Genomic DNA, 27587 nt, shown 5'->3' on the forward strand with positions numbered 1-27587 from the left:
TAAGGCAACTGACAATGCGCTGTATTTTAAGTTACCCTGGGTCACCGATGAAGGGCTGGAGGCAAGTCTGGGGACGTGCATTTCTAACTCTTTTTATTATGCCGTGCTGCTTTATTAAACAACATGGCAGTTGATGTCATTAATACCCAAACATTAAAAAATAAATTGAAAAAGAAATAACTTCCTGCCCCGGTTCCAGCCCCTGGCAGTGATTTTTAAGTGGAGAGGTTTGTGTTATGAGAATTTTTGCTTTCAAAATGCTACATGCACCTCCCGTAAAAGGTTGAATTAAATGATTTTATTTTTGGTAAGTGGCCCATGTAAGTTTATTATTTATTTATTTTGGTTCTTTTTGCTTCAGCTCCTTTGGCTAAATGAAGCACTGCTGTATTTTTATTGCATACCCCATCATTAAAAGAAATTGAAAAGACGCTTGTTAGTTTTAATATTGCATGGATGGAAATATATCTGGCACTTTCAGGAACAGTTACAATTCCTAATAGTGCATTTTAAGAAGTAGTCTGGTTTTGTTCTTGATTAAAAAAAGAGAGCGAGAGAGAAAACTTTCTTAAATTTGCTATAATCCGATAATCATCTTTCGTTGGGGAGAAGGTCTCTGCGTAGTGTGACGCTGATTTTATTGACTCATTCAGCATTCCTTTCCAGCCTGTGGGAGGGGACTGTGCTCTGGGCGGCATGAAGGGCCTTTCATTTGTTGGTAAATAATCCAAGCAAAGCTGCTTCCAAGCACAAGTTTCCCCCCTTTCTCTATAAACCATATGCTTCTTTAATTATTGGACATATGCCCCTTTCCGTAAACTACGTACGGCTTTAACCGTTGGAGCTGTTGTTAACTTGAACGCAAACCAAGTACGCAGACTGCTTTTTTGCATCCAAGCCTGCAACACAATCCCGCTGAAGACAGTATTAAGTATTCCTTTGCAGAATAGCTAGCTATTCAGAACCCAGAAACTCTATGGAAAGGGAATAGGTCATTTGATTACTACTGTCTGAAGTGTCTTTTCTGGGTAACTTTTATAGGGAGAGGGAGAATAATTTCAACAAGGATGATAATCTTCCCATAGACATACAGAGAGATGGGAGGCAAATCAGTGTTCTGAGGGCTTTCAGAGACTTTGCGGGGGTTACTGGTCCTTTATAATAGATGAGAGTCATGCCGATTTGGCCATTTACCTGAAGTATGACTCCAAGGGGGTTGCTTAAACTTGCTAAGCCTGGGGATGTTTACCTGAGTGACGAGGGTGATGGATACTGCATACCTGATGGGCCCGTGAGCATTCAATGGGCTTAATGTAGACGGAGCACTTTAAGCACAGCCTGGCTTTCAGAGCCACTGGTGGTAACGATCCTTTGTAATGCAGTGTCCCTTCTACACCTTTCTCGGGGTGGCCTGGTGAAAGCTGAGTTACCCAGTGTGGCAGGGAGGGAGATGAGAGCATTTGGTATTGTTTGGAAGGCATTTGTGTATTGATATGAAATAATTAAAAATAATCATATGGGGCACCTGAGTGGCTCAGTCAATTAAGCGTCTGCCTTCAGCTCAGATCATGATAGCGGGGAGCCTGCTTTTCCCTCTCCCTCCACCCGTCACTCCGCTTGTGCCCTCTCTCTCTCTCTTTCTCTGTCAAATAAATAAATAAATAAAATCTTTTTTAAAAAATCATTATTTTAGGGGAGCTTGGCTGGCTCAGGCAACGGAGCGTGTGACTCTTGATCTCAGGGTCATGAGTTCGAGCCTCACGTTGGGTGTAGAGATTACTACATAAATAAATCAATCTTTTAAAAAATCATCATATTTTAAATGAACAAGTTTATTGAAATCTCTATACACCCCAGTATCAGTGTATATAATAATTTAATAATACTTCAGTAATAAGAGTTATTAATAGATATAAGAAAAGCCTGCCAGCCACTTGGATTTTAAGAGGTGGAATAAATCGTTTAAAACAAGACTTCAGGAGATAAATTTGTGGCTAATTTTTAATCTATGTGAACTTAATTTGGACTTCCATAGACGTTTATTGTAAAGGTCATACTTAATGATAGATGTAAGAAGTAAAATAAACCAGCTAGTTCTGCTATCTGAAGTGACTGGGAAATATAGAAACATATAGAAAAAAATAATCCATAGAAATACTTTCATGCTATTTTGGTACATTTCCTTTAAGTTTTTTTTGTTTTTTTTTTAGGAATTTTGTATAGAAATGATTATGTATTTCTCTTCCTCCTCCCTTCCCTTCCTCCAGAGATCTGGAAGTGTGGCAGTCTAGTGGGTAAGTGAGTGGACTCTGGATTCTCACTGAGGCTCTGCCATTTTTTTAGCTGTGCTTCCGTGGACAAACGTGCCTCCATTTTTGTACGTATACAGTAAGGATCACAATCACACTCACTTCATAGGATGGGCATGGAAGCCTCACAATGGTACCTGGTGCCCGTGAAGTTCTGTGTTCTTTAAAATCCTTGACTGCACTATATTTAAGGACATGAGATTCCATCGTATAGGATAATGGGCATTTATTTTGTTAACTAGTTTTCCTTATAAATAACACTGTGATGAACATCCTTGAATATAAATCGTTGTCTTCTTTGCTACTTTTCCCCTTAAGATGCATCCCGGAAGTGGAATCATGTGATACATCTAGCCAATTACGGAAATATTTTAATAGCGTGAGAAAGTGATTTTTTCCCTGTCTCCCTCCTAACACTCAATACTTTTGCTTTTACAGTTTTACTGGAATGTTCCCAGTTGTTTTCTGGGTGTAAGTTTTGTGTTGAAAGTCCTTTAGGGTGGTACTTAGCTTCCGTTGTGGCCGAATCTAGTATCCTACCTATTTTTGTACGGCCCATGAGTTAAGAATGATTTGTTAGATTTTAAATGTGATGCGTGAAAATTATATAAAAATTCAGATTTCACCATCCATGAATACAGTTTTATTGGAAGACAGCCGTGCTCATCGGTTTAGGTCTTCTCTCTGATTGCTTTTGTCCCCTAGAGCAGAGTTCGGTGGTTGTGAAGTTTGCAAATATACACAAACTTGAATTTTGGGTCAAAATTCAAATTTAAGTTTATTTTTTATCACTGAGTCGGGAGTTCCAGTAGCCAAATATTTAAGGGTGGACTTTGGTGTCCTCACTCCCTGGGATCCAGGTTCTGCCTGAGAACCAGCTATGTGACCTGGGTAAGCAACCGAGCTTCCCTGTGCCACACGGTTTTCTCATCTGGCAAATGAGCATAATGACAATGGCTTTGTGATCAAGTTACAATGACGAGAAAGCGAGCGAGGTGAAGTCCTTCCTGGTGCATATTAAGTAAATGTTAGCTGTCATTAATTGATGCATGGGTATAGTTGAAATTGGCAGGCTTTTGAGAAAAGTGATTGGTAGGACGAATGAGTGAAAGCAGAATTACATGTATTTTAGGAAGGTGGATGAATCTGGTCTTTTGTTTCCTTAATCGCTTTTACTGGAACTTCTTAGAAAAACAGCAACAACAAAACCATTCCGACGTTGGGACGTTAGGTTCTCCTGAAGGTGCCTGGAAATCTGGAACAACGTCAGGAGAAAGGTCTGACTTGGCCTTGACCATGAAGATGTGCTCTGGGGAGATTAGGTTTTGTGGCCCTTCCTGTGTCACAGACAGTGTCTGAGCCGTGACTTGAAAATGTTTTATGTCGTTGCAGACTTTGGGGGCTAAGTAAAAAAGCAGGCTGGGGAGGCCATCTCATGCCTTACCTGTGGTAAAATTGTGAAGAATGGAAACGTGGTATTTGATTTGGGGTTCTCAAATGTACACTTCATAGCTGAGGTCAATGTGGGTGGTGGCTGGAGGGAGCTTCTGTTGTAGAAACTGGACCCAGCACCACCTGGCCTTGCCCGGAAGCGAAGTCAGCAGAGGTGAGCTCTGCTCCCCTGCCCTAATCTTGTCACGGGGATGGAACCTCTAGCTCATTTCGGTACAATAATGATATTCCCTTGATATTTAAATGTGCTCTCCAGGAGGGTCTGATTTCTGCAATGGAGTAAGCACGGTCTTTAAAATTTTATTAAAAATATAATACTGCCATATGCTCAGGCTTTCTCATTATGCAGTCTTCTAAAAACAAAAACCATGCAACATAAACACACCAGATGAAGCCAGTTAAGTTTGTGTTCATTCTTGCAATTTAAAACATGGTAGAAAGGTTAGGGAATGGGACTTTGATCTTGAGGGGGGAGGAGGGGTGCAAACCTGAAAGCCACCATTCCAAAGTGCCTCTAGAATGTTCCTGTGTGCCTTTAAAGGCAGAGTAGGCTCTGAGTCCTCTTGCTGGACGGGCTGGAGTGAATCTCTCCGGGCTGATAGGACGGTCCCATCAGAGGACCCAGCGGGCAACAGAAACCTACACACTGTGGCCTTGTGAACAGGCTTCTCATTGTTTCTGTTAAACTGCTGGCCGTGGGTCTCCTTATGGAATCTCTACTGCTCACGTCTGTTGGTGCAAAGTAAGAAAGAGAGACTCTTTATTCTTTGCTACTAAAAGACGAAAAGCAAGTTCTCAAACAAATCTCTAATACCTAAATGTTCGTGAGACTGTTACTCACAGATAGGCATAAATGAGCTATTAAGCAGAAGGAAAAAAAATTTGGCCCTCCTGAGAATTTATTGTACTGCCTTTGATGTCTCTAATTAACTCACTCTGTGTAAGCAGCGACTGGCAACTAATAGCAGGCTAAGAGAAGAAGCTTCATGACGTTTCGGAATTCTTAATTCAAGGGAGGGTCTTCACAAGCTTGTGGAAACGAAGGAAGATCTCCTCCTCCCTTTTACAGGAGGGTCTGCAGGGACCCTCAGGGTCCCGTTTCATCTGTTTTATTTTCTCTTCCCTGGTGTAGGCAGGACTTGGCTAGTGCTTTCAGTCTGGAACTTTCAAAGTTGGTTAGCACCGCTGGGTTTGGGTTTGGACTTAAACGCCCCAGCGTGTTGGGTGGTGTTTGCCGAGTTACAGGAGCACTTTGCTGTCCCTGTCACCGACACCCAGGACACAGGGTGAGCAGGGGTGCAGACCTCAGACTGGTGAGGGTTAAGAGGCGTGGAGGAGAACGTGTGGAAACCCTGGAGGCCACGGGGCATGCCTGGTGAGGCCTCAGACAGGCTGATAGTGTTATCAGCTCTTGATTTTCCAGATGGGCAAGGAGCCCTCATTGTGTCATCTTTGAGGAAGGCAGGAGGCCGCTTGCTGCGTATGCCCTCAGCTCTGGGCTGCAGCGGGGCTCACAGCCATTGCCACGTTGGCCTCTTAAGTTAATCTGAATTGCCATCTTGCCTTCCCTGCCTACTTTCTTCTACTCCAGGCACCCCTTTTGAAGTTGCATGGAGCTCTGTAAGCGGAGTAGTGGGGAGAGCACCAACTGCTTTTTGGAGCAAGTAGTTTCTGGTGATGGGCCGGTGGGATGCTGGCCAATCTAGACCCCCGTTTTGTTCTTTGGGAAAAGAACTCTAGAAATGTTAAAACAACGACGATATTTGCACGACCCTGATGGACAGCTTCTTCTACTTTCTCTCCTTTCACTGGGACCTCCTGCTTGATGAAAGCAGGAAGACCGAGCTACCCCATAATCTAGGAGGGAGGATTGCCACTGGAATTTCTCCAGAGCTTCAAATCCTGCTGCTGGCCTCGTCTTGCAGGCCCTGCCGTTGGTTTAAAGGTTGCAGACAAAGCCCAGCGCTCTCTCCTGATCCATCTGGGCCACTCCCTCTGTCATCAGTCATTGTCAACGGGAGACGTATGTGTAGCTGCACAAGGGCGATGTCTGACCCCAAGGGCATTGGAAATGCTCTTAGAGAAGGCATTGTTTGCTCGCTGCCTCTGGAAGCCGAGCTCCAGACATTCTAGGGAGCAAGCAGCCCCTTGGCTGAGGCAAAAATGCAGTCTAGGTGGAAAGAGGCAAGACTGTGCTTCTGAAACCTACAGGAACTTCATTCCTCCTTCACGGCTGAATTCCACGATGCTTCTGAATGTCCTTAGCCTCTTCTCTTTTCCATTTGTGGTCTCTCTTTGGTCAAAGGCATGGGGAGAATTCTGAAAGAGGGAGGCGAGGGCCTGGGGCCCGCCGGTTTTTATTCAAAGACCATCGAAATGTAAATAACCAACGAAATGAAACTGACAAGATGCAACAAATGCGTCACGGGGAAAAACGAAATAACACTCTTTCCAGACCCAGCGAGGCAATTTCCTGGGGGGAAGGCAGAACGCGGGGCTGTTTCTTGCCCAGATCAGGAAGGTGGGGCTCCAGGCTCGTGGAAACACAGGGAAAACTGCAGCAATGCACAGACGCCATTGGCCGAGCCGCCGCGGGCGAGGGGGTGGGGGTGCGGCCCCGGGCAGGGCGTGCTTGCGTGCGTGCGTGCGTGCGTGCGTGCGTGGGTCTCACACCCGTGCCCGCGAGTTCCATGATACCGAGCCCCTGAGGTCTCACCATCGATTTGTCATTTGGGCCCCGTGGGTGTTTCCCAAGAGTGGGTTATAGTCCCAAACACCTGATGGGGGAGTATCAGAGTTGTGGAAATGTCTCTACGTGAACCTCTAGTTACTTGCTGTCCTCTTCTGGTGGTGGTGCTGGTGGTGGAGGCTGGGAGGGCATACAGACCCCAGGTATCATTCCCAAAACCCGGTCCACACATAGACCTCCCACCCCTGCTGTGGACAGGGCCTTGTGGCCTGGTCGGGCCTCTTCTTGCAACCCTTCCTTCCCTGCCCGTTTCCACGGCAGAAGCAGGCAGCCTGTTTCTGGACCTGGCCCCCTGTTCCGCTGCAGCGCGGGTTTTGGTGGGGACCCAGGGAGATGGCAGAGATGATCGCATTCTCCGACCGTCAAGGAGTCTTTCTTTGCTTAAGGAAGGGGGCCACATCTGCTAGGGAGGGGTCAGGCGTGGTCATCTGCATATTGACCCAGCCTCAGACCTATGTTTTAATCCATTTGAAGATGACTTTATTATATCATTCCGTATGGAAATGGCGAGGTCTCGCCAACTCAGACCTTTTTAAACATGGAAATATTATTCTCTTGTTAGAAGCCCCATTCGGCTAGAAATCTGAGTATCCAGTCTTTTTTGTCTCCCCCCCCCCCTTAACATTTTGTTGCTTCCTCCACCCACCCCCCAACCGCCTCTCCTTTTGGCTCACCGAAATCTGAGTGCCACTTTTCTGGGAAAGCCTGATATTCTGACTTCAGTTTTGTAATTTAATGATGGAGAGTTTCCTTAGTAAACCAAATTTAGAGTCCTAGAATGCTTATCTTATATCCAGACCTTGAACATAAAAGGCATTTTATACCCACAATTGTTCATTTAATGAGCAATTGCAGAGTGCAGGCCGGTTAAGGGATTGAGCTATATGCACTATTATTGCAAGAAGTATTCCGAAATACCAGAAATAGGACGTAAGCTCTGATCAGGGAGACTGCGAGCACAATTACCTTCTTTTCAAATCCTTCTGTGACACTGCGGGAGGAAAAAGGACTTTGAAACTTGAAAGGAAAGAGCTTGCTTTCAACCTCAAAAGCTAGGAGGAAAGGGCTCTGAAATTTGCTCAGAATTCCCAATTCACCATTAGCCTGTTTCTTCCTTTAGCCTCAAGGCATTCTCCGCTTTTTGAAAAGATGTTAAGAAATTCAGTCACAATAGAGAGCCTAGTTTTGAACATGTTTCACTCGGTCCATTGAGGTCTGGGCTCCAGCCTTTGTGTGGGGTGAATTGAGCTGAGCAGCTAGCTGGTTGGAGACAGGTGAATGAGGAGTCGCTGTGCAGTCGCAAATTCTGGCAAAGAAAGAAGCTTCCCCCCCCCTCCTTTATTTTACAATATGCATTCCTGCACAACCCTGCTAGTGGTAATATGTGGAGTTGAGCCTGTTCTTAAGTCAATACAGAGTACTTGGTTTATAGCAACTCTTGTTAAGTTTGTCTTGTAATTGAAGCTGCTGTTGACCTTGCTTGGGGACCATTTGTAAAACCGTTTATTTAGCATAAACTGAAATAATAAACCCTCCTTCTCTCGGGCTGATTGTGATAGGGTGACATTAGTTTGATTTAATGATTAGCCGCCTGACCCTTCTGCTGGAGAGAGCAGCTTGAATAGAGAGAGCTCACTCGGAAGCACTCAGAAAGAATACTAATGAGCTTGTTAAATTTAGCATGGCTCCAACCACGTTTAATTCATCTAATGGGAGCAGCACTGCCTGGGAGAGGGAGAGGGGACGGCAGAGGGAGGCAGGGAGACACCGAGAATGTTCCTAGAGGGTCTGCACACTAGAGAAAGCCCACCAAGAGAAGTTTGCAGAAAGTAGCTAGCCAGAGCCTGGGGTCCGAGTTGTAAGTATCGCCCATTGTCTTATACTCTGTGTCTTCTCTTGTCTGGGGGAAGAGAGGAGTAATGGTGTTAAAACGGGATTTAAGGGAACAGTTTAAAAACCGATGTTAACTTTTGAAAAAGGCGGCCACGTGCACGCACCGTGAGCTCCTGATCAGCTCATTTTGCTAGGGTGACAGGAGGTGTTTCTAGTTGGTGATGTGGTGCAGGGTTTTATTTTTATATTGAAAGAATTGTCTGAAACGTTCACCCGAGGTCCAGGCGGGCAAAGCACTGGCTTCCTGGCTTGCAGTGAGAAATCGTGCAAGAGTTTGTGAGGACATGCACAGGAGTGTGTGTTCGAGTCCTGCTTCACGCAAGCACGCTTTCTTCAAGCCTTTCTCGAGAAAGGTCTAAGCAGCGTGTGCAGCAGTTTTCAGAGATCATGGCACTAAGACTCGACGTCGGTTGCCTTTGGATGAGTTTGGAAAACCTGGGGCAGTTTGTAAAATGTGCTGCTTGGGCAGCTCTCCATCTGGGGACAGGAGTTGGTTAACTTCCAGTCGAGCGTGGGTATCCACAAGGAAGGAGGTACAGAGGGGGATTATGATGACAGTATTTAAAATAATTTTTTCCTGAAGCTTTTTGGTGAATTGCATGTTTCCGTGTGACCCCCGAGTCAGCAGCTGTTGAACATAGAGAAGCACGAACAGTCCCCTTGTGTTTGGCCGTTAAAGTCCCTTGGCAGATGCTCCTGGAGCAGTGGGCTGTTTGCTTACATTTTTGCAGCAGACTTCTGCTTGTGGCCGTGGTGGACAGTACGTTTCTGTCAATAATTTGGCCTGGCGTGGCCTGTCTGCACTGACTCTCAAACTTTATTGAACAACTCGGCACAACTGAACGAGATTAGACAGCTTTCGTCTTTTGGCTTACCGACGTGGTTGCTAAATTTATAAGAGCAGGCAGGAATATTGCTTGGAAAGTTTCCTTTTCACTGTAGAGAGCGTGCTCTCCAGCCTCAGAGCTGTTTGTATCCCGGAGTGTTGTACTGTCAAGTTTTGATCTGAGTGCCCATCCGGAGCAACCTAGTACACCAGGTAAACTTCATGAAATATTCGTCTACTGGAATTTTTTGGAGAGGAGAGAGGGTAGCTAACAGTGTGTTAGCGTCGACTGTTGTAAAAGTCAGTCCGATGGACGTTTCTACACTCAAAAATTCCGTGCCTGCAGTTTACTTTACTAAGGCAATTAGTTATCATTTTTTCTTGTATTCAGCATGTAAATTTCACTTATGTCTCATTGTAACTTTCCTGTTCACACGTGTTAGTTGAGCTCTCAGGAAGAAAATAATAAAAGTTTAGCACTTGTGAAAAAAATCACTTAGCTGAAAAGACACCCCATTTCCACTCCCCCAGCCCCCGCACCCGCCCCACCAATTACTTCCTTCTCCCAGGAGGCTGGGGGGACGTGGGAGGACTCTGGTCAGACCATGCCAATTATTCCATTATTTGTGAAGTTGGGTTCAACTGCTCATCGTAAAGGCTTGGCTTCTAAGAAACTCACTCTATTATAGGGATGCAGCTTTAGGAGAAGAAAAGTTAATTTCTTCTAGGAAGATTAAGTCAAGGGAATCCTGTTTTCAACCTGGAACAGATTAGTGGAGCCTGGTTATTCATCTTAACCAGAGAATGCTAATTATGTGTCTCAGCAGCTCTTGGTGAGGGCTCCCTGGCTTTCCAGACGAAGGTCCATTCTACAGAACTTCACCTTAGTGCCACAAGTTCACTTCAGGTTGAAACTGGAAATAAAGGTTTTATACAGGCGCAAATTAGTGGAAAATATGACTTTGGCCCCTGGTAGGCTATAGGAATTTTTATAAAGCCAACTAAGAGTTTTAATGTTTTTGACACCCTTCTGCTTTTACCTAACTGCAAACCCTTATTCTATAGCCTGCAACTTTACTGCTAAGGAAGTCTGAGGGTGGAGTGGAGCCTGAAAGTATTAGTCAGAAGGGAAAATAAAAACGTAAGGATTTTTTTTTTTTTTTTTTTTGGTACTTCGTTTTTAAATTAGCAGAAGCCTGGTTTGAATTGCCTTTGTAAAGATCGATCTGTGAAAATGGGGGATTACACCCATTTTTTTTTCCTTTTTAGTAGTTACTTGATAGATTAAACTCCTAATTTATCCCATAATTACAAGATTTGGCGGTGAAGCCCTGCACGAAACAAGGCTAAATAATGTTTCACAGTTACCCTGCAGTAGTCAGCAAATTCACTGTAAAGACCAAAGCATACCTCCTTGGCTATTCTGTTTTGCAAGTTATTTGCTAGACTGAAAAACAAAACAAAACGAAACATTGCTTATTTCTTCCAATCCCAGACATAGGCAGAACGATGAAAATTGCTCCTGGCTTTGGGTGGTTCAGGTCATTAGTCATCACAAAACAGTAGCCGTGACTATAGTATATATTTTCATGCTCGCCCATGTTTGTAGCTTTACTTTCTTCTGAATTGGTACAAACAGCCATCAAACTGTGGAAGCATACTTTTCCTGTGTTTTAGGGGCTCTCAGCCAGAGATAATTGCTTTATGAAATACTTCGAAGATCAGTTTATGTGTTGGGATAGGATGTATTCACAATCTGTCCATGTAAAATGTACGACGCTATTATTACTTACATACATATGTATATTTCAGATCGGGAATGGGACATCACTCTCAGATGAGATGTCTGAGCCGTGCCCTCACAGCTTTGTTTCCATCAGCACTTACCTTCCAGAACAGTCTGCTGATGAAATGCAGAGCTTGTTTGGGGGTACCTAGTATAGAATGTGTGTGTGACTCCAACAGATGAATTGGCCCATTTGTTGTGGGTTCAGATCACTCGTTCGGTGCAATTTTATGCATGGGTTCTTTGATGTGCTATTCTAGAAAGGTCATCCAGTCACATTTGCAGAGAGCCCTAGAGGGTAGATGGGAAGTTCCTACAGATCAAAGGGAGCAGAAGTATTAGGAAGCTGGAATATTGAATGTATGTGGAATTTTGTCAAGCTGTTTCTCAAGCGTGTGAAGCAGCCTCTGGAACCCAGCAGAGAATGTGCCTGTGTCCACATCACTGACGCCTTCCTCGCCTACAGAGCCGTCTTGCCCTGGGAATTAGTCTCACCCCATTTTCTTCTTGGTTCTCAGCTGTTCCATGAGCTGCAGAAAGCAGTGTCTTGCAAAGGGCACCATAGGTTGACCTTTACCCCTCATAACTAGTGGGTCTTGTGTCTTATTTCTAGCTCCACTAACCCAGTGGGTTACAGATCTGACTTAAAAAATAAAACAAAAACAAGAAAACTTCTGGATCACTTTAGATCTTTCGACCCACAGATCACCCAGAGGCACGGTGGGTGTCTGAGCTGCCTGATACCTGAGCGGCCCCGCTCCCTCAGACAGACGTGGGAAGCTGGGCACCCGTGGTCTCAGGCTGGCAAAACTTCCAGCTCCACTTGGGACCTGCAGGGACATTGGCAAGTCCCTAATGAAAAGCTTCCCTGGCAGATTCACTTGTAAGCCGGCGATGATAATTTGCTGACCCCCTACATCTCAACTTAATAGGCTCATTTCCTGCTCCCCTTCGTCCTTCGATTTGTATTTTGGACCCTCATTCATAAGCAGTTTTGTCTGCAGGATATGCCTTCATGGTGCAGCTTTCAAAGTTGCCAAGAATGGGGAGTAGGCTTTTTTTGGGGAGGAGGGCTGGAGAGGGAGACCTCATTGATGACTGGGTTTGAATTGCTCCTTCGAGTGGCTCACAGAGCTTCCATTTTCCTTCTTTCTTTAGAGGATGAAAGTCCTGGACAGACCTATCACAGAGAGAGAAGAAACGCAGTCACCATGCAGCCACAGAGTGTCCAGGGCCTCGGCAAGATCAGCGAGGAGCCTTCGACATCCAGCGAGGAGAGGGCCTCGCTGATCAAGAAGGAGATCCATGGGTCCCTGCCACACCTGGCCGAGCCCTCCGTGCCCTACCGCGGGGCCGTGTTTGCCATGGACCCCCGCAACGGTTACATGGAGCCTCACTACCGTAAGTGGGTCCTACCCCGCCGCCCTCGGTCGGGGAGCCACGGAAGGCTGGGCGCGCGCGCGCATGCGTGCTGTCTGAATTATTGGGCTGGTATGAATTTATATCAATGTTTAACTTACTGTCCAGTTTTTGTTTTCCTTCTCCTACGTCCTGTCCATTCCTCTTTGTAGAGAGTGCCATTTTTGGACGTATCTAAGTAAGTCCGAGCCTCCATGGGGCAGCCTTCAGGAAGGACACCGTCCATCTGTGGCTAAGCCACATGGACCGTTGCTGGGAACGAGAACCAGATTTCTTCCACCCAAGTAGACACTGTAGGAGCAAAATTGGTTGACGGGGGGTAGTTATTAAAGTGGGCTGCCCTGGCAGAAGTCCTGAACACCCGCTATCCTCATTTTGAATGATTTTTTTTGCTTCCTTGTTGAGGACAAACAAACCCCTTTTGAGCAGATCAGTGCTAAATTCCTTCCATGTGGAAGATTCTTCTACATGTTTGACTTTCTTCTCTACCCAGCAGACCAGAAACACGGGAAGCTCCTTTTCCAGCGCTCGTAAAGTTTAACGAATTCACTAGGACTCAGAACCCAAATATATGATGGCTTCCTCCAAAGAAAAATGTATACGGGTTGACTTTATTTGTGGCCTGTTTCTGGTTAGGAAAATATAATTTGGTTGGGGGGTAATGAAGTTCATGTCGAGGTACCAAAACTGCAGCTCTTGATTACAGATTTATCACCTCGCCAGGATACAGACTTGCCATTTAACCTCCCCGGCTCCAATTCCAGATGATCCGTTGAGCTCCAGAGAGGGGGACTGGTTTGTGTTTCCCGTGTTCCACATCATTCAGAAATTTTAGTGTTTTAAGGCAAAAGGTCATTAGCCAGATGACTGATTAGCGAGGACAGCTGATTAGTGCCTTTTTTTTTTTTTTTTTTTTCCCTCAAGAAAGTGCCCAGGATAAAAGCTAATTTCATCCCTTCGTTAGCTGGCTTGCAGCAGAGGGGAATGTTCCCTCATCAGGGCGCAGATCAAAGAGCCTGGAGCAGCCTTACGTCTCAGCAACTGCTTTCTCGCCGACCAGATTACATTGTTGGTAGAGATGGAAGGTCCATTATTTTTTTAAGTGGTCAGAAGCATGGAGGAAAAGGTTTTATGGATTCTTCTAAGCTTTTAAAAAAGGCTACGGCTTCTCTGATTAAAAAGCGCTTCTCCGCCCTGTTGCTACCGTTGTTTTTACAGATCCAGAAATGAGGAGGAGGTGGGTGCTTGCTTCTTTTTCTTCCTTCGTTAAAGTTTATTTCGTTTGCTTTGAGGAGCGAGAGTGTACAATAGGGTTGGCAGGGTGTTTCTCTGAGCACGTTCTTGTTTTCTCCATTGCGTTTTTCTTTGCGGGTCTCTATTAGATAGCATCCGTGCAGAAAACATGAGGGGCTCTGCAGACTTCCTCCCAGCATTAATACTCCCTGGGTATACTTACTTTTTTAAAAGAACCAGGTCTAGCTTATCACCCAGAAGTTCCCTGCATTGTTTCCATCCGTATGTGTGAACACAAACTTTCCCCATCTCATATTTACATTTTGCTTTCTGTTCTAGATGCCCACTAATTATGAGGTATGTAACTGGCAGGACAGCTGATGAATACTTCTTTTCTGGTTGATGGAAGCGCAGATGACCGTCAACTTTCTCTCTGTGCCATTCAACTTGCAGCTTGTTCTTGGTTCGTTTCTTCTAACGGTGTGCCCGTTGACTCCTCTCCCCTTCGTTTGAGGGATAGGCTCTCTGCACACCTGGGATCCTTGGCACCTCTTGGCAGTGGGCGTTTGTGACCCACCTCTTGGGCCTCCAGTGGAATATTCACTAGCACAGGGCACTGCAGAGCTCTTAGTGGGGCTTGGAACTGTTCTATTGAGAGGACATAGACCGATAGGTTGGATGCTCCTTAGCTTTCCCCACTGTATTGTTCAAGTCACTGTTAAAACTGCATGATGGCTGGCAAACTACGTATGTTGCCTGTAACCAGCTGGCAGATGCCATTTTGAGCCACCGTCCCAGTATACTTCTAAACTGGTCATAAATAAATGAGATCCGTACACATACAACATGGATGGGGAGTTCTAGGGATCATACAGATTGGATTACCACTTAGGGGATTTGGGCTCAAGCTCCAGCTTTGCCATGTAATGGCTGTGCGGTGTGGCCAAGTGTGCTGACTCTAAGAATCATTTCCTAACGATTTATTTGGTGTTATAATGTGACTCCTGATCCACAGTGTTTTCCTGAGAATTAAGTGAGACAGTGCAAAGATAGTATTTAGTAAAATCTCTGGCTCATGGTGAGTGCTTCAGATTATTATGACACCTGTTTCCCTATGCCTCCACTTCTTCCTGGTCCTTCCTTTCCATCATCATTGCCACCATCATCACCATCACCACTATCACTACCATCTCCATCACCGCCATTATTACCACCATCACCACCATCACTACCATCACCACTATAATTAGCACCAGCACCATCACCACTGTCATCAGCACCACCATTGTCATCATCGTCACCACCACTAACACCACCACCATCACCCATTCACCGCCACCATGACCATCAACACCGCCACCATCATTACCAATACCACTACCATCACCACCATCACTGTCATCACCACCACCACTACCATCATCACTACCATTAGCACCAGCACCACCATTGCCACCATCACCACTGTCATCAGCACCATCATTGTCATCATTGTCACCACTGCTACCACCACCACCACCACCATGACCATCAACACCACCACCATCATTACCACCACCACCACCACCACTACCATCATCACTACCATTAGCACCAGCACCACCATCATCACCATCATAACACCACCACATCACCGCCATTACCACCACCATCACCACCCAACACCAACACCATCATCACCAATACCACCACCACCACCTTCTCCATCACCACCTGTCTGTGATGAGTTCACTCTCCAGACCAAGTTGGTTTTGTTAGTGCTGCAGTCGTGTGTGTTTTGCTGCCTTCCTGAGATCTGTGTGTTCTAGAAACAGATTAGGAATTGAGTGGATTCTAAGTCTTAGGAAAAGGGTTGGTGTGGTCAGCACTGTGTATGGTGGCCTTCTGAACATAACCTTTCTCCCTGAACCTTAGTGAATTGACTATGTATTTTTTTGTATTTTGTAAGTGAAGAAATATTAAACTTCTCAAATGATTTTGAGGGGTTTTAACCTTTTAAATACTTGGCAGGAAGTGTTTTATGTAACAAATACAAACAATATATGTGGAAAAATGAAAGCTACAGAATTATTTGTAGGAACTATTTTAAAGATATCGTAAACTAAACCTGAAGGAGTTAGATAGGACCTAACTTTACTGTTTCTAGAACCCAGTTGGTTTATTTAGTCTTCTACCACTATAATGAGGATTTTTTGGTACTTTATAATAAAACCTTATCTGGATGTCATTATCCAGGTAAAGCTAACGCATGACCAGTGCAATGCTGAAGTTGATAGGTCCTCCACAAACTTGTAGTGTATGAGGAAAGTGCGGTCTTTTTAAAACGAGGCATGAAAGTTCGATCACGTTCCTTTACTTGTCAGTCCTGCAGCAAAACTGTCAAAACACAAGTTCGCTACAGACCTTCAGGGGCTCAGGGTTCAGGAACATCTTTGTAAGCTCTTCCCTTTCCTGTGACTCGTGTGCCAACCCCACCAGGTTGCTGGAGAGAAAAGACTCCTCCAGTGCAGTGTAGCCGGGCACGGGAACACTCCCAGGAATTCCTTCATTTCTCTGCGGTTGGAAAATGTGGACTTTCCAAGATGCCTAATTTATGCTTCTATATATGCTGACTTTGTATTTCTAACCTGTGGGCAGGCTTCCTGTAAGACCGGAAAAGGGAACATCGTTTCTTTACCCTCAGAAGGACATCTGTACAATTTGTATTGCACAAGACTTGATTACCCTTGGGTCTGCACTGTTGCGTCTTCGCAAATGGCACTGACGCTGGATTCAAAGTATTTTAGGTTTTGCGGGTTTGACTTAAAAAAAAAAAAGAAAAGAAAAAAAAATACCCAGGGATCGCGGGCACTTCAAACATGCACAACATATGTTTGGAATAAAATGCTCACGGGGGGCACTGGAGGGTATTCTCCCCTGAAGGGTCGCTGTGGAGGGCTTGTATATCAAGGCAAGAAAGTAGACGTTCCAGCCGCATGGCTCAGACGTGGCGTGATGCTGACAGGCGGGCCGCTGCAGGAGCACTGGTGCTTTGTGACTGGGGGGAGCACGGGAGGGCTGGGCTTCAGAGCCCTGACCTGCTGGTCCTGGAGTCAGCAGTCGGACCCCCATCTCCTGCCTGAAGATTTCTCAGCAGTTGTGAGCTGCCCTTGCTCCGTCGGTAGCCAGGTGCTGCCACCTCCTGTCACCCCCGCCTGCCCTCGCTGCCGGGCATGTATTCTCTTAGGGACTTGCACGGGCAGGTGACATAATAGTTAAAGCATTCCTCGTACCCCGGCCGGTGCTTAACTTTTATTCTCTTCTCTGTTACGGAAAACATGTGTTTCCTTGTCTTCCGTCTTCCTGTGAGGAGTCTCGTTTTCTGACTGTCCCTGCAGGAGTCTTTGAGGGGAGCGGCTCAGATTCACGAGGCCGGCCCCACGGGGCCCCTGCTGGTTCTGTTACGAGGAGTAGAAGGACGTCCCCTTTTCTAAACTTTCAGGTCCTTTTTTTTTTTTTTTTTTTTTTTTTTTTTTACAGTTTTATGGTGGTGAAGATGCTTTTCTTCTGCCCCCAGCTGCTCCCGAGCAGTAGTAATCCCTCATGGAAAATATGATTCATTCCTTCATGCAAATGGTTTGATTGAAAACATACCACTGGTATTCTTCCTTAACGTTTCCCAGCTCGGATGACAGAACTATTAGTTGCTAATTAGCAAAACCTGAGGAATTAGCTTAAAGAAAAGAAACTGAATTTTTAATTGCTTGCATTTATTTTCTGTGGAAAGCTGATGTGCCGAGCCCACTTGCCTTCTTGTGTGCTTAAAAAAAAAAAAAAAAAGTAAGTTTTTTTTTCCCCTACCTGTCTGTCTTTATATTAGGTGACTTTCTACAGCCCTTAGAAATACATCTTCTAAGCGAGTGGAAGAGAAGATGTGAATTTTTCACAGGGGCACCTGCTCACGTCTCTCTTACTGTTGGAGTGTCATCTGGAGACTGTGAGACACACAGATGCCTACAAGGCACGAATGAACAGTTTGGGGTCGACGCAACTGCACAGGCGGTGACAGTCCCTGAGCACACACCGTTCCATTCTCGTTCAGGCTGTCTGTTACCTCTGTGGAGAGCAGTTGATGAACCAACCAGGAGTGTGTGTGTGTATCGTTTTGTTTTTTGAAAATTGCACCGCTTAGCCAGAAAGGTTGATGTTGGGTCATACTTTGGGGGCTTTGCCAAGTACATTGCTTCTTCCCCTCATAGTCTTGAAGCATAGGGGCAGCTGGAGCGGGGAGATGCGGACCTTGGCGGAACCGGATTTGTGGACTTCAGAACAGCTCCGTGATTATTCTTGTCTTTCTATTAGAAATTGGGTGTAACGATCCAGGTTTTCGTGCAGTAATCCAGAAGTAACACTTAGGGCTTGCAAAGTGTGAGCTACGTCCATAGACTTAAAGGAGCTGTTGCAAGGTAACTAACTCACTCCGCCAAAAGCGGTAGAAGTGGAGGGATGATTCTTAGGGTTCCAGGCTGACTCTTGCCAGTGAATCTTGACCTCATATGACTGTGATTCTACAATTCAGTCTTGGGAGGTAGTCTGGGAAACTGGAAACCAGAGGTGAGAAAAGCACTGTCGTGTTTGGAGAATTTTATTCATTGAATTTTGGGGGATGCCTCGATTGGAGGAGATCAGGGAGAAGCTTGAAGGCCATTCAGGAGAAGGACGGACAGAAGAGGCTCGGGGAGACTGTTCTAGGGAAAAATCAGCTGGCTGTTGGCCGCGCCCTGGCCCAGCCCCCCTTCCCTGGAGGCCCATGGCAGTCCTCCCTGCAGGCGAGCCCGGCCCTCTGGCCGCTGCCTCAGCCACCCTGCTCCCACTGTTGTTCCTCTTGGAGTCATTCTGTGCTTTCTTCCTGTCCTCACGTCCTACTGACCCTTCAGGGCCTGTCTAGGGACCACGTCCTTTGCAAGTCCATTTCACAAAGGTGTTTCCCTTCCCTGGGCACCAAGTAGACATATTATTCTCACCTCAGCACCTCACAGCTATGTTTTGTGTTGGCCCACGTACGTTGGTGTTTGGAATCACATGGCGGTCCAAGGGCCGTCCCCAGCTCTTGCACCTGCCAGAAGTCCTGGGGCAGGACCAGGGGGCCCTTCAGTGCCGCAGAAGGCCGTGCTGTTCCATTGCTTGCCCTTCGTCACACCACAGGTGAAGTGTGCCCTGAGCCTGCCAGTCAGGAGGGGCCCCTTGGCAAGACACTGATGCTTCTGCTTTTATTTCTAGCCCCTGGGTGCCACCTCAGGTCCGAACGTAGTCACCCAGTCCTTTCTGAAAGTAGGCGTTTATGACACATTGATATATTTCTAAATGGTACATTTCAAAAACAGCAACAGTATTTGCTCTCGTGCACATACAGCAGCTGTAAAACTGCTCAGGTTCTCATCTGAGATGGATGGCGGTGCTTTGGGAGAAGTTGTCAGTTTACTCACAGACTTGGATAAGGACCCTCTTTTTAAGAACCGTGGGATTAGCACAGGAGATGCGCCTGGCTCGCGTGTTTTCACACCCATCTAAAATCAGACAGGTAGGTGTTTTTCCTGCGGTTAAGGGGAGCATGATATTTGTCTCCCCTTTTCCAAATTTTAATGATTTGTTTTGCGTTCAGTGATCTCTAGGCGATTCATGATTTCGGTAACATCTTTCCAACTTGTTAGGGTCCAAGTAGACGTGTAATCCGTGTTAACAGGAACCTCATCTACAGGCCGGTTTGGGATTATGAACTCGGTTGTTTAAATATTCTACGTACTTATTTCCCTTTTCTAATTTGGCACCCACCCAACACAGCGGAATTTTTTTTTTTTTTTTTTTTAGTTGCTTGTCATTCTTTCCTTCCGTCCCTCCCCCCCCAACCTCTTAGACTAAAGCATGAGAAACACAGCAACTCCTCCCACTTCTCAGCCATCTGCTAACAACTTTCTGTCCCATTTCCTAATGGAGCAACATTATCCTTGGTCCCTCCTCCTTTTTCTTGTATAATTAAAGAATGTTACCTTTGATGTCTCCCGAAAGTTGTATCTTCTGCCTGCATTAGCTTTCTTGATCTTGTACCTATAAATTTGTGCTGTATCTTCATCATTCTTAGTGAAAGGGCCGGACTTTTCTCTCTTTGTGCCTTTTACAGTTTGATTTAATATAGGGTAACGGATCTGGCATTTTATTGCTCTGTCCTTCCTATATTCTGATAGCGTTTGGATTCTGACGGTCCTCTTTGAAAAGTATCCAACTTCCTCAGATCTTTTAGCTTTTACATTTTTGTTCTTTAGACTTTGGGTCTCTCCTAAAATTAATTGTTCTTATCTTCCTAATGTTTTCCCTTCTTTTTGGGGGGTCCGGGCTTTTCATCAACCTCAGTTCTGGTGAGTTTCTTCCTCTTAGAACAAAATGAGGAAGATTTTTGATTCATTCAGCTGTTGGTATTTTTTTGTTCATCTGTTAGTCGTTTGTTGTTTCAGCATGTGCTTACTGGCAGCCACCTAAGTGCCAACCCGTGTTAGACAGCATGAACAAAGTTGTTGCTTCCATGGACCTTCAGGCTGGTGGGGTGTTGGGACAAGTAGATAAGCCCATGTAAGAAGCCAACACAAAGGATGTTTCAGAAAGGCAAATGCAGGGTCCTTTAGGAGTGGGTTACAATATGCCTGACGCAGACTTGGGTCCAGAGGGCTTCCTGGAGGAAGGGACATCTGAACTAATGATCCCTATGGCAAAGAGGTAGAGACGATTCTTCGTAGAGGAAGTCCTTTGCGAGGACCCGGGAGGAGAGTAGTTGGAGAGTGGAGCTCAGGGAAGAGGGTGGTAGCAGACGAGGTTCCTGGGGAACCCCTGCTTCTCTGCCTGAGTCCCTGGGGTGATCCCCAGGACGTGTGTCATAGCTTTGGGGTATTTCAACAGATCTTTGGATAACTGTGTTTCCCCTTGCTAACCCAGAGTTTCTGTGTCTCAGAGAGTTTAATTCACGTCCTCCTTCAGATTTGCAGGCATGGGATTCCTGTCCCGCAGCCGCCCTTCCGACTTCTAACCGTGGCTCTTTCGTCGGTCGTCAACCACGGGCTGCTTCTCCCTCTGTCTTCCCTCGAAGACAACAAATTTCCGTTAATGCTTGTTCTCAAACTCTGAGCCCTTCTGTGTTGGGTAACCTAGATAACCACAGTATCTTTCTTTCTTTTTTTTTTTTTTTAAGATTTTATTAATTTATTGGAGAGAGAGTGAGAGTATGATTGGGGGGACGGGCAGAGGGAAAGGGAGAAGCAGACTCCCCCCCTCAGGAGGGAGCTCCACGTGGCACTTGATCCCAGGACCCTGGGGCCATGACCTGATCCAAAAGCAGATGTTTAACCCACTGAGCCACCCAGGCGCCCCCATGGTATCTTTCTTGATCTCAAAGTGCAAATCCCAAAGCCACAATAAATGTGGCTTAATTTCTAATGAATTAAGAGGGTCCTGTATCAAGACCCATTTTAACTTCAATATATGTAATGTTCACAATTAAAAAAAAAAACAAAAACAAACAACCTTGAGTTTTTTGGGGTTTTTTTGTTTGGTTTTTTTTTTAACTCAAATGTAACATCAGCCAAGCTAGAGAAAGTGCAAGGGGCCCATGGTGAGGTTGGGGGTAGGGACCTGAAAGGAAGTGAAATTCAGCTGGGAAATCCAATAGCTAATGCTGCTGGGGGGAAATGGCTTCCAGTGGTGGCAGAAGCCCTCAATCCAGCCTGGACAGAGAGGATCTTAGGAGAAGGTGGTGGGACCCCTGAGGGGAAGACGCGTCCCCTCTGTGGGGGCTGCAAGGCTAATCAGCAGACATTGTGCAGGTTGGAGGAAGCCCGCTCCAGGAAGCTGGGTGTTTACTTGTCCACTGGGGGGGGGGGCCAAATCTGCATCCTGATTGTGCTCATGACTCCTGAGGGGAATAAAAGGAGTCGCCTGTGTCCTAATTTAGAGAGGATCAGATAAGTGCGCGTGGCGGAGGCGGCGGAGGCTGGGAAATAGACACCACCTCTTTTTTCTGGCTTGCTTTCATGGAATAAGCCTGCTTTCAAAGGCAGTCACAATTCACATTTCCTCCCTAACCCTGGTTCTCCCCTTAAGTACGGCACGTCATGAAATGTCATTGCCACCCTGCTCCCCGCCCGTCTGCGATCTGACGGATCTCCCCCTTGGCTTCCAAGATCTCAGCTTGGCTCCACAAATCTGACCACATAGGTGGACCCTTTTGATCAAACGTGCAATTTACTTCTGTATTCAATGTGTCTATGGCTGTGGGATGCATTTTTATATAGCCTCTATCTTTTATCACTAAGGGTGTTTTGAATGTAGTCTTGCTACAAATTGGTGATATAGAGAGACAGTAGATGAGCCGTTGGAGGCACCTGAGTGCATCTGGTGTCCCCGGCCTTTCTAAGCACCCCCTGCTTGAGGCACTTCCGGTCTTACCCCATTGCGTACATGATGCATGATATCTATTCATTTCAAAAATCCTGTGCATTTTTGAGAGCCTGCTGTGACTCACACACTGTTTAGGTCCTGAGGGGTCTGCGTTTGCCAAGTCAGTCAGGTTCTCACCCTAGTGGAGCCCACACTACAGCCAGAGGACGTGCACCCAACATCTGGGAAGAGACGTCATCAAGCCAGCACAGCTGGTGCTCGGAGCCCAGGAAAAGGGCTGGTGTTGAGGGAGAGACTCAGGGCGTAGTAACATACCAGGCCTTGCTCGGAGGTGTCTTTGCAGCCAAGGCCCAAATGACAAAAGGAGCCAGCCCTGGGAAGATCTAAGGGGAGAGCATTCCACTTACAGAGTGGAATTTGTGGGTTTGCTGTGGCCGTGTCCAGAAGCAGAGAGAAGGCTAGTGCGATGGCTTGGTGAGGGAGTGGGGCAGGTTTGGGGGGACAGGCTGGGGGAAACTGTGGGCCAATGGAAAGCCACGGGAGGGAGTGATGTGGTTGGGTTTTTTCTTGGGGAGCATTACTCTGGCTGGTCTGTGGGGCCCGTCACAAGGGACAGATATAGAATTAGGTGACCTAGCAGGATGGAAATGGTTCTCCTCTCTTAGCAATTATAGCAGGCAGAAGTTGAACTCTCTCTTGCCACCACAAATTACGCCAGGGCTTGGAATTCATTAAACTCCCACAATAACCTTATGAGAAGTTATCATGATTTTCCCTGTTGACAGATGGGGAAACTGAGGCCCAATAAGGCTAAGAAAGTTGCCTGTGTTTACATGGTTCCAAAGTGCCTGAGCCAAGGTTTGAATTCACGTAGCTTGGCTCCAGAGCTCAAATTCTTAATCCATGCTTTCAAAATGGCCGTCAAGGGGGGCAGCAGTTCATGCTCAGCCCCACACGGGGAGCCTGGGGACGGGGCCAGGACCGGGTGGCACTGCTGCCAGTGGCGACAGGCAGGGGTCTGGTGAGCCCTTGGGAAGGTCTGAGCGGATCCCAGCGGGGGGAGTTCAGGAGCACCCCACGCTGCTCTGTGGTTGCTGTGCTCCGGGAGAGAAGGAGGAGAAACTGATTGGAAGCTACCTGTGACGTAATCAGGGGCAGGCCTCCTAGTCTGCTCTGCACCTGTCTGTTTTGGGGGACAGGTGTGTTGGGAAGCTCTGACAGTCACCACAGCAGGCCCCTATGTGGAGTGGTTACTGTGTGCCAGGTGCTGGGCTAAGGACTCATTTAGTTTTGTTTGTTTTTTGTTTTTAAGATATTTATTTATTTATTTATTTGAGCACAAGCCCAGGGAGCGGCAGAGGGAGAGACAGAGGGAGAAGCAGATTCCCCGCTAAGCAGGGAGCCCGACATAGGGCTCGATCCCAGGACTCCGGGATCATGACCTGAGCCGGAGGCAGACTGTTCACCGACTGAGCCCCCTGGGTGCCCCAGGACTCATTTAGTTTTTGCCAAACCCATTGGGCACATGAGTTAACTGAGATTTAGAAGGATCTTGCTCACAGTGTGTGTTTGAGTCTGGACTCCTTGGCTGAGGGTTTGGGAGTGAGGGAGGGTGGGAAGCCCCCCCACCCCCCGCACACCGCTGTTCTACTCATCTTGTTAAACTTTGTCTTCCCCCCACCGCATCCTTGTTAACCGCTATCCCTGCAGTGGCTTTGGGGACATAGGCTGTCCGTTTGAACTCGATTCTGAAGAGCAGCCTGTATAAGTAACTGGTGCTGTCACGTGTCAGCGGGGAATGCAGTATCTGGCCCCACCGACGCCTGGTCTGGGGGCAGCAGTCCCTTGCTTGTCCCTCTGTGTGACGACACAGGGCAGCAGATCACCCTGCCCCACCCAGGGGAGGATGTGGCAGGGAGAGAGCACCTTTATTTTGAAGTCTCCTTGGAATGTTTATTTGCAGAGAGAGAGAGAGGGAACACAGGCCTGTTGCATAGAACGATCTTGGTGTCCCACTAACATGGGCAGTGCTTGGTCTCTGGGCTTGGGTGTCTCAGATAAAGGGTAAGGATCTGGGGAGAAGCAGGTAGCATGATGAAGGGATGGCTGGAGGAATGCTTTATGAGGAGAGATGGAAAGACTGACTCTGAACAGCAGGGCCAGTGCAGGCTCCAGGGGCCCGTGGCATCTCTCGAGTAAGGAGAGACGGCTGCGGAGCGCCGGGACAGAGGAACGTGCATGGAGACCGTCACAGGGAGCCCACGGGATCCCCTCCTCTCAGGACCACAGATAGGACTGATGCTTCCTGAAAAGACCGATGTGAGACAGCAGACCTTAACGGCGTAAAGCGTTTCCGGGCACGGATCTGACCTGAGATCTCTCTGGGTCTGGTGATCAAATCCAAGTTGTATCAGGACCATAAGGAAAGTCAACGTTGAGACTTCAGAGCGGCTGATCTCCCGAGATACTTCGAACTGCAACGGTCGAAGTCTTACAGCCTTCTCTATAAGGCAGACGGGCGGCTTCTTAGATATTTTTTGATACCTCGACATTAGTGCCACCCACAGTAGAAACAAAAAGATGTGACGGTCGCTCTTCATTTCCCGTTTTGGGGACAGACCGCACGAAACACACGCAAACAACGAAGTAACCTATCAACAAGTATGACGTGGCAGGATGAAAGGCGCGACTCGGGTCTGCTGGGGCTGATTTCTGATTCCAGGGGGGTTTTCCAGTGGAATTCTGACTGCACGGCAAATTTAAATCCAGTATGAAATTTCTCCTAATTAACATTTCCCTTCCTCCTTCCAAATATCAAATTTATGGACTCTTAAGAAATTCACAAAACACATATGCCGATGTTGCATTTTCTTTCCACTTGATCCATTCCAGCTGTTATTAACTTTCATGTCTGCCTTTCATTAATTTCGGAGGGGTTCTGAACTGTGATCTGAAATGCTCCCCTGAATTTTAGACCTTTGGGGGGCGAATTTCACACCCGTTGATAGTGACCCTTCTCCTATTTCAGCCAAGCCTGTGCGTTTCTCTCTCTCTAATGCTCTTCCTGGGGCGCTTTGCTGACATGTGTTTGCAGGCACGGTCATGGCCTGAGGGGCACACAGTGAGGTTTTGTCAATGCTGCTGTCACTGTGCCTCCCACCCGGCCGATCAGACCTCAGTGTCCTTAATGTCCCCGGTCTGGTGCGCAGCTCCTGTCCTTAAAGCCTAAGGAGGTTTTCTGAGTTTTCACAGGCACCTCTCTGATTTAGGGCAGGTGAAAGTTCCTTGTAGTGCTGTTGTGTGTCATTGAGGCTGCCCAAAATGCTCTTTTCCTCTCTTCTTTGTCTTCTGGTGGTTCGCAGTAACAAGGAGCTGAGTTTAGGGCATGAAGCATTCAGGTACAGCTTTCGGTCCTTCACACTCAAGTCTTCTTAAACACGAGTCCCTTTTTTTTTTTTTTTAAGATTTTATTTTTATTTATTTGAAGAGATAGAGACAGCCAGCGAGAAAGGGAACACAAGCAGGGGGAGTGGGAGAGGAAGAAGCAGGCTCATAGCGGAGGACGATCCCACAGCACCGGGATCACGCCCTGAGCCGAAGGCAGATGCTTAACGACTGCGCCACCCAGGCGCCCCAAACACGAGTCCCTTTTAAGCACGGTTGCTTGAACATGGTATTCCGTAGCGCTGGCCACATGTTCTTACCGTCCAGGAGCAGTCACCACCTTGAGGGACGGAAATAGCCCGGTGATGACAGAGGCGAGTGGTCAGCACTTGGGACTGTCTACCCCACAGACGAGAAGAGTTTGCAGACCTGCCTGATGGTGCCTTCTTGTAAATCTACTCCAGGAGGACATTCCTAAAAAGGTCTGACTTTTGGGGAACAGTACAGCCTGGTTCCTTTGATACCAGTCACCTGTTACCAGGCTTTAGATTTTCTGAAACATCTCTCTCATAATGAGCACCAGGTGAACTTGACTTTAACGCATGCATTTTTTTTTCTGCTGCTTTAGGTCCCAAGTATTAAGATTCCAATTAGAAGCTCTCTTATACAGAGCTTGAGATCAGAGCTGTGATTGGCCCCTATTCTGAGAAGAGTCGAGATCCTGTAGGGTGCGTACATAGGATGGCAGCCTGAGTCCTCCTGTCATGTGAACTCCTCCCTGACAACGGTGTGTGGAGGGGACTCAGTGGAGTTAGGAACGAGACCCTGGTTCAGTCTGGCTGAGAAGCTGCTGGCTGCGTCATGTGATTGAGTTTTGAGGAGTGAATGAACTTGGACACGTGGACAATAGTAATGATTATGTGTTATATCCCTCGTTGTCCTTACTGAGCCGGTAGTATCGGAGACCAAGGTAAAATATTGATTTCAAAGTGCTTGCTTCGTGTGAATGCCAGCCTAGTGGTGCAAAGAGCCAAGGTGCAAATGGCAGCATCCCGAAGAGCTGGAGTTTTGTCCTCTTTTCTCGGTAGTCTGACGGCATAGGTAAGACGCTTCTGAGTTGCGTTTGTATTTTTACATGATTCCATTCTTTAAAGTCAATGTTCCCAACCACTTTTTTCTTGCGAAATTAATAGTGAAGGTGGGCTTTTTGTGTTCTGAAACTGGAGGAGAGGCGCTGGCAGTAGGGATAGCAGTGGGGTATGTGATGGGCCAAGCGCCAACGCAGTGCCTTGTTGGTAGGGTGGGAAGTGAAGAGACCTGTGTTCTTTTAGAGCTCGTTTTATTTTAAACAGCTTTGAGGACCTTTTATAGCCTTGGCTAAAGGCTTTACAAAACCTGTTGATGTTGGCTCAAATCTGTCAAGTGATGTCACATTGAGTAGAACAATGAGAGCTAATATTCGGCCAACGCCAAGATGAGATGACATTGGGCAGCCGTGCACCTCCAGTCCACTTAGGACTTGTGACCGGGTTTTGCTGGGGTGCCACTCCCGAGTGATGATATTCCAAACTGGGAAGCTGAGGCGGGTCTGAGCAGGGTTGTGTCTCTGAAACTGCTTGGTAAAAACCAAACAGGAAAAATGGATTTGTAAAAGCTTTTCTCATCTATGATGATTATTTGATTACTCCAATATTAGTTTTTTTCCGTAGGAAAGATCCAGAGGGAAACCTTGAAGTTCTCTTTGTAATTTAAACTTTTACTGTATTTTCATTAAAATTAGGGTGCCTGGGTGGCTCAGTTGGTTAAGCGTCTGACTCTTGATTTTGGCTCAGGTCACGATCTCGGGGTTGTGAGATCGAGCCACATGTCGGACTCCGAGCTGGGTATGGTGCCTGCTGAAGATTATCTCTCTCTCCCCCCCTCCTTCTCTAAAATATATATACACAAAATGATGAAGTGAGCAAGAGCTTTGGGTGGAAAGCTCAAGTCGTCCCCATCTTTTCTACTTCAACCCCACTGCCAAGGACAGTTTTTGCTATTTCTGTTTTAGTTCTTTTGGTAGGCAACCATCACAACTCCAGAATGTGCCTACACCTTTATTTCCTGATATCAACT

The 27587-nt window shown here is 46.6% G+C and overlaps 1 protein-coding gene across 3 annotated transcripts in view; it reads left to right on the top strand.

Moving 5' to 3' along the window:
- Positions 1 to 27587, top strand: part of GLI3 (GLI family zinc finger 3) — a 266426-nt gene that overhangs the window by 75172 nt on the left and 163667 nt on the right. For all 3 annotated transcript variants that reach the window (XM_057304188.1, XM_048212817.2, XM_048212818.2), the window contains exon 3: positions 12174 to 12416. In XM_057304188.1, the coding sequence (XP_057160171.1) occupies positions 12174 to 12416 (243 nt within the window). The remainder of the gene's footprint in view (positions 1 to 12173; positions 12417 to 27587) is intronic.

The sequence above is a fragment of the Ursus arctos genome, unplaced genomic scaffold (genome assembly GCF_023065955.2).
Source record: "Ursus arctos isolate Adak ecotype North America unplaced genomic scaffold, UrsArc2.0 scaffold_3, whole genome shotgun sequence".
In the NCBI taxonomy this organism is placed as follows: domain Eukaryota; kingdom Metazoa; phylum Chordata; class Mammalia; order Carnivora; family Ursidae; genus Ursus; species Ursus arctos.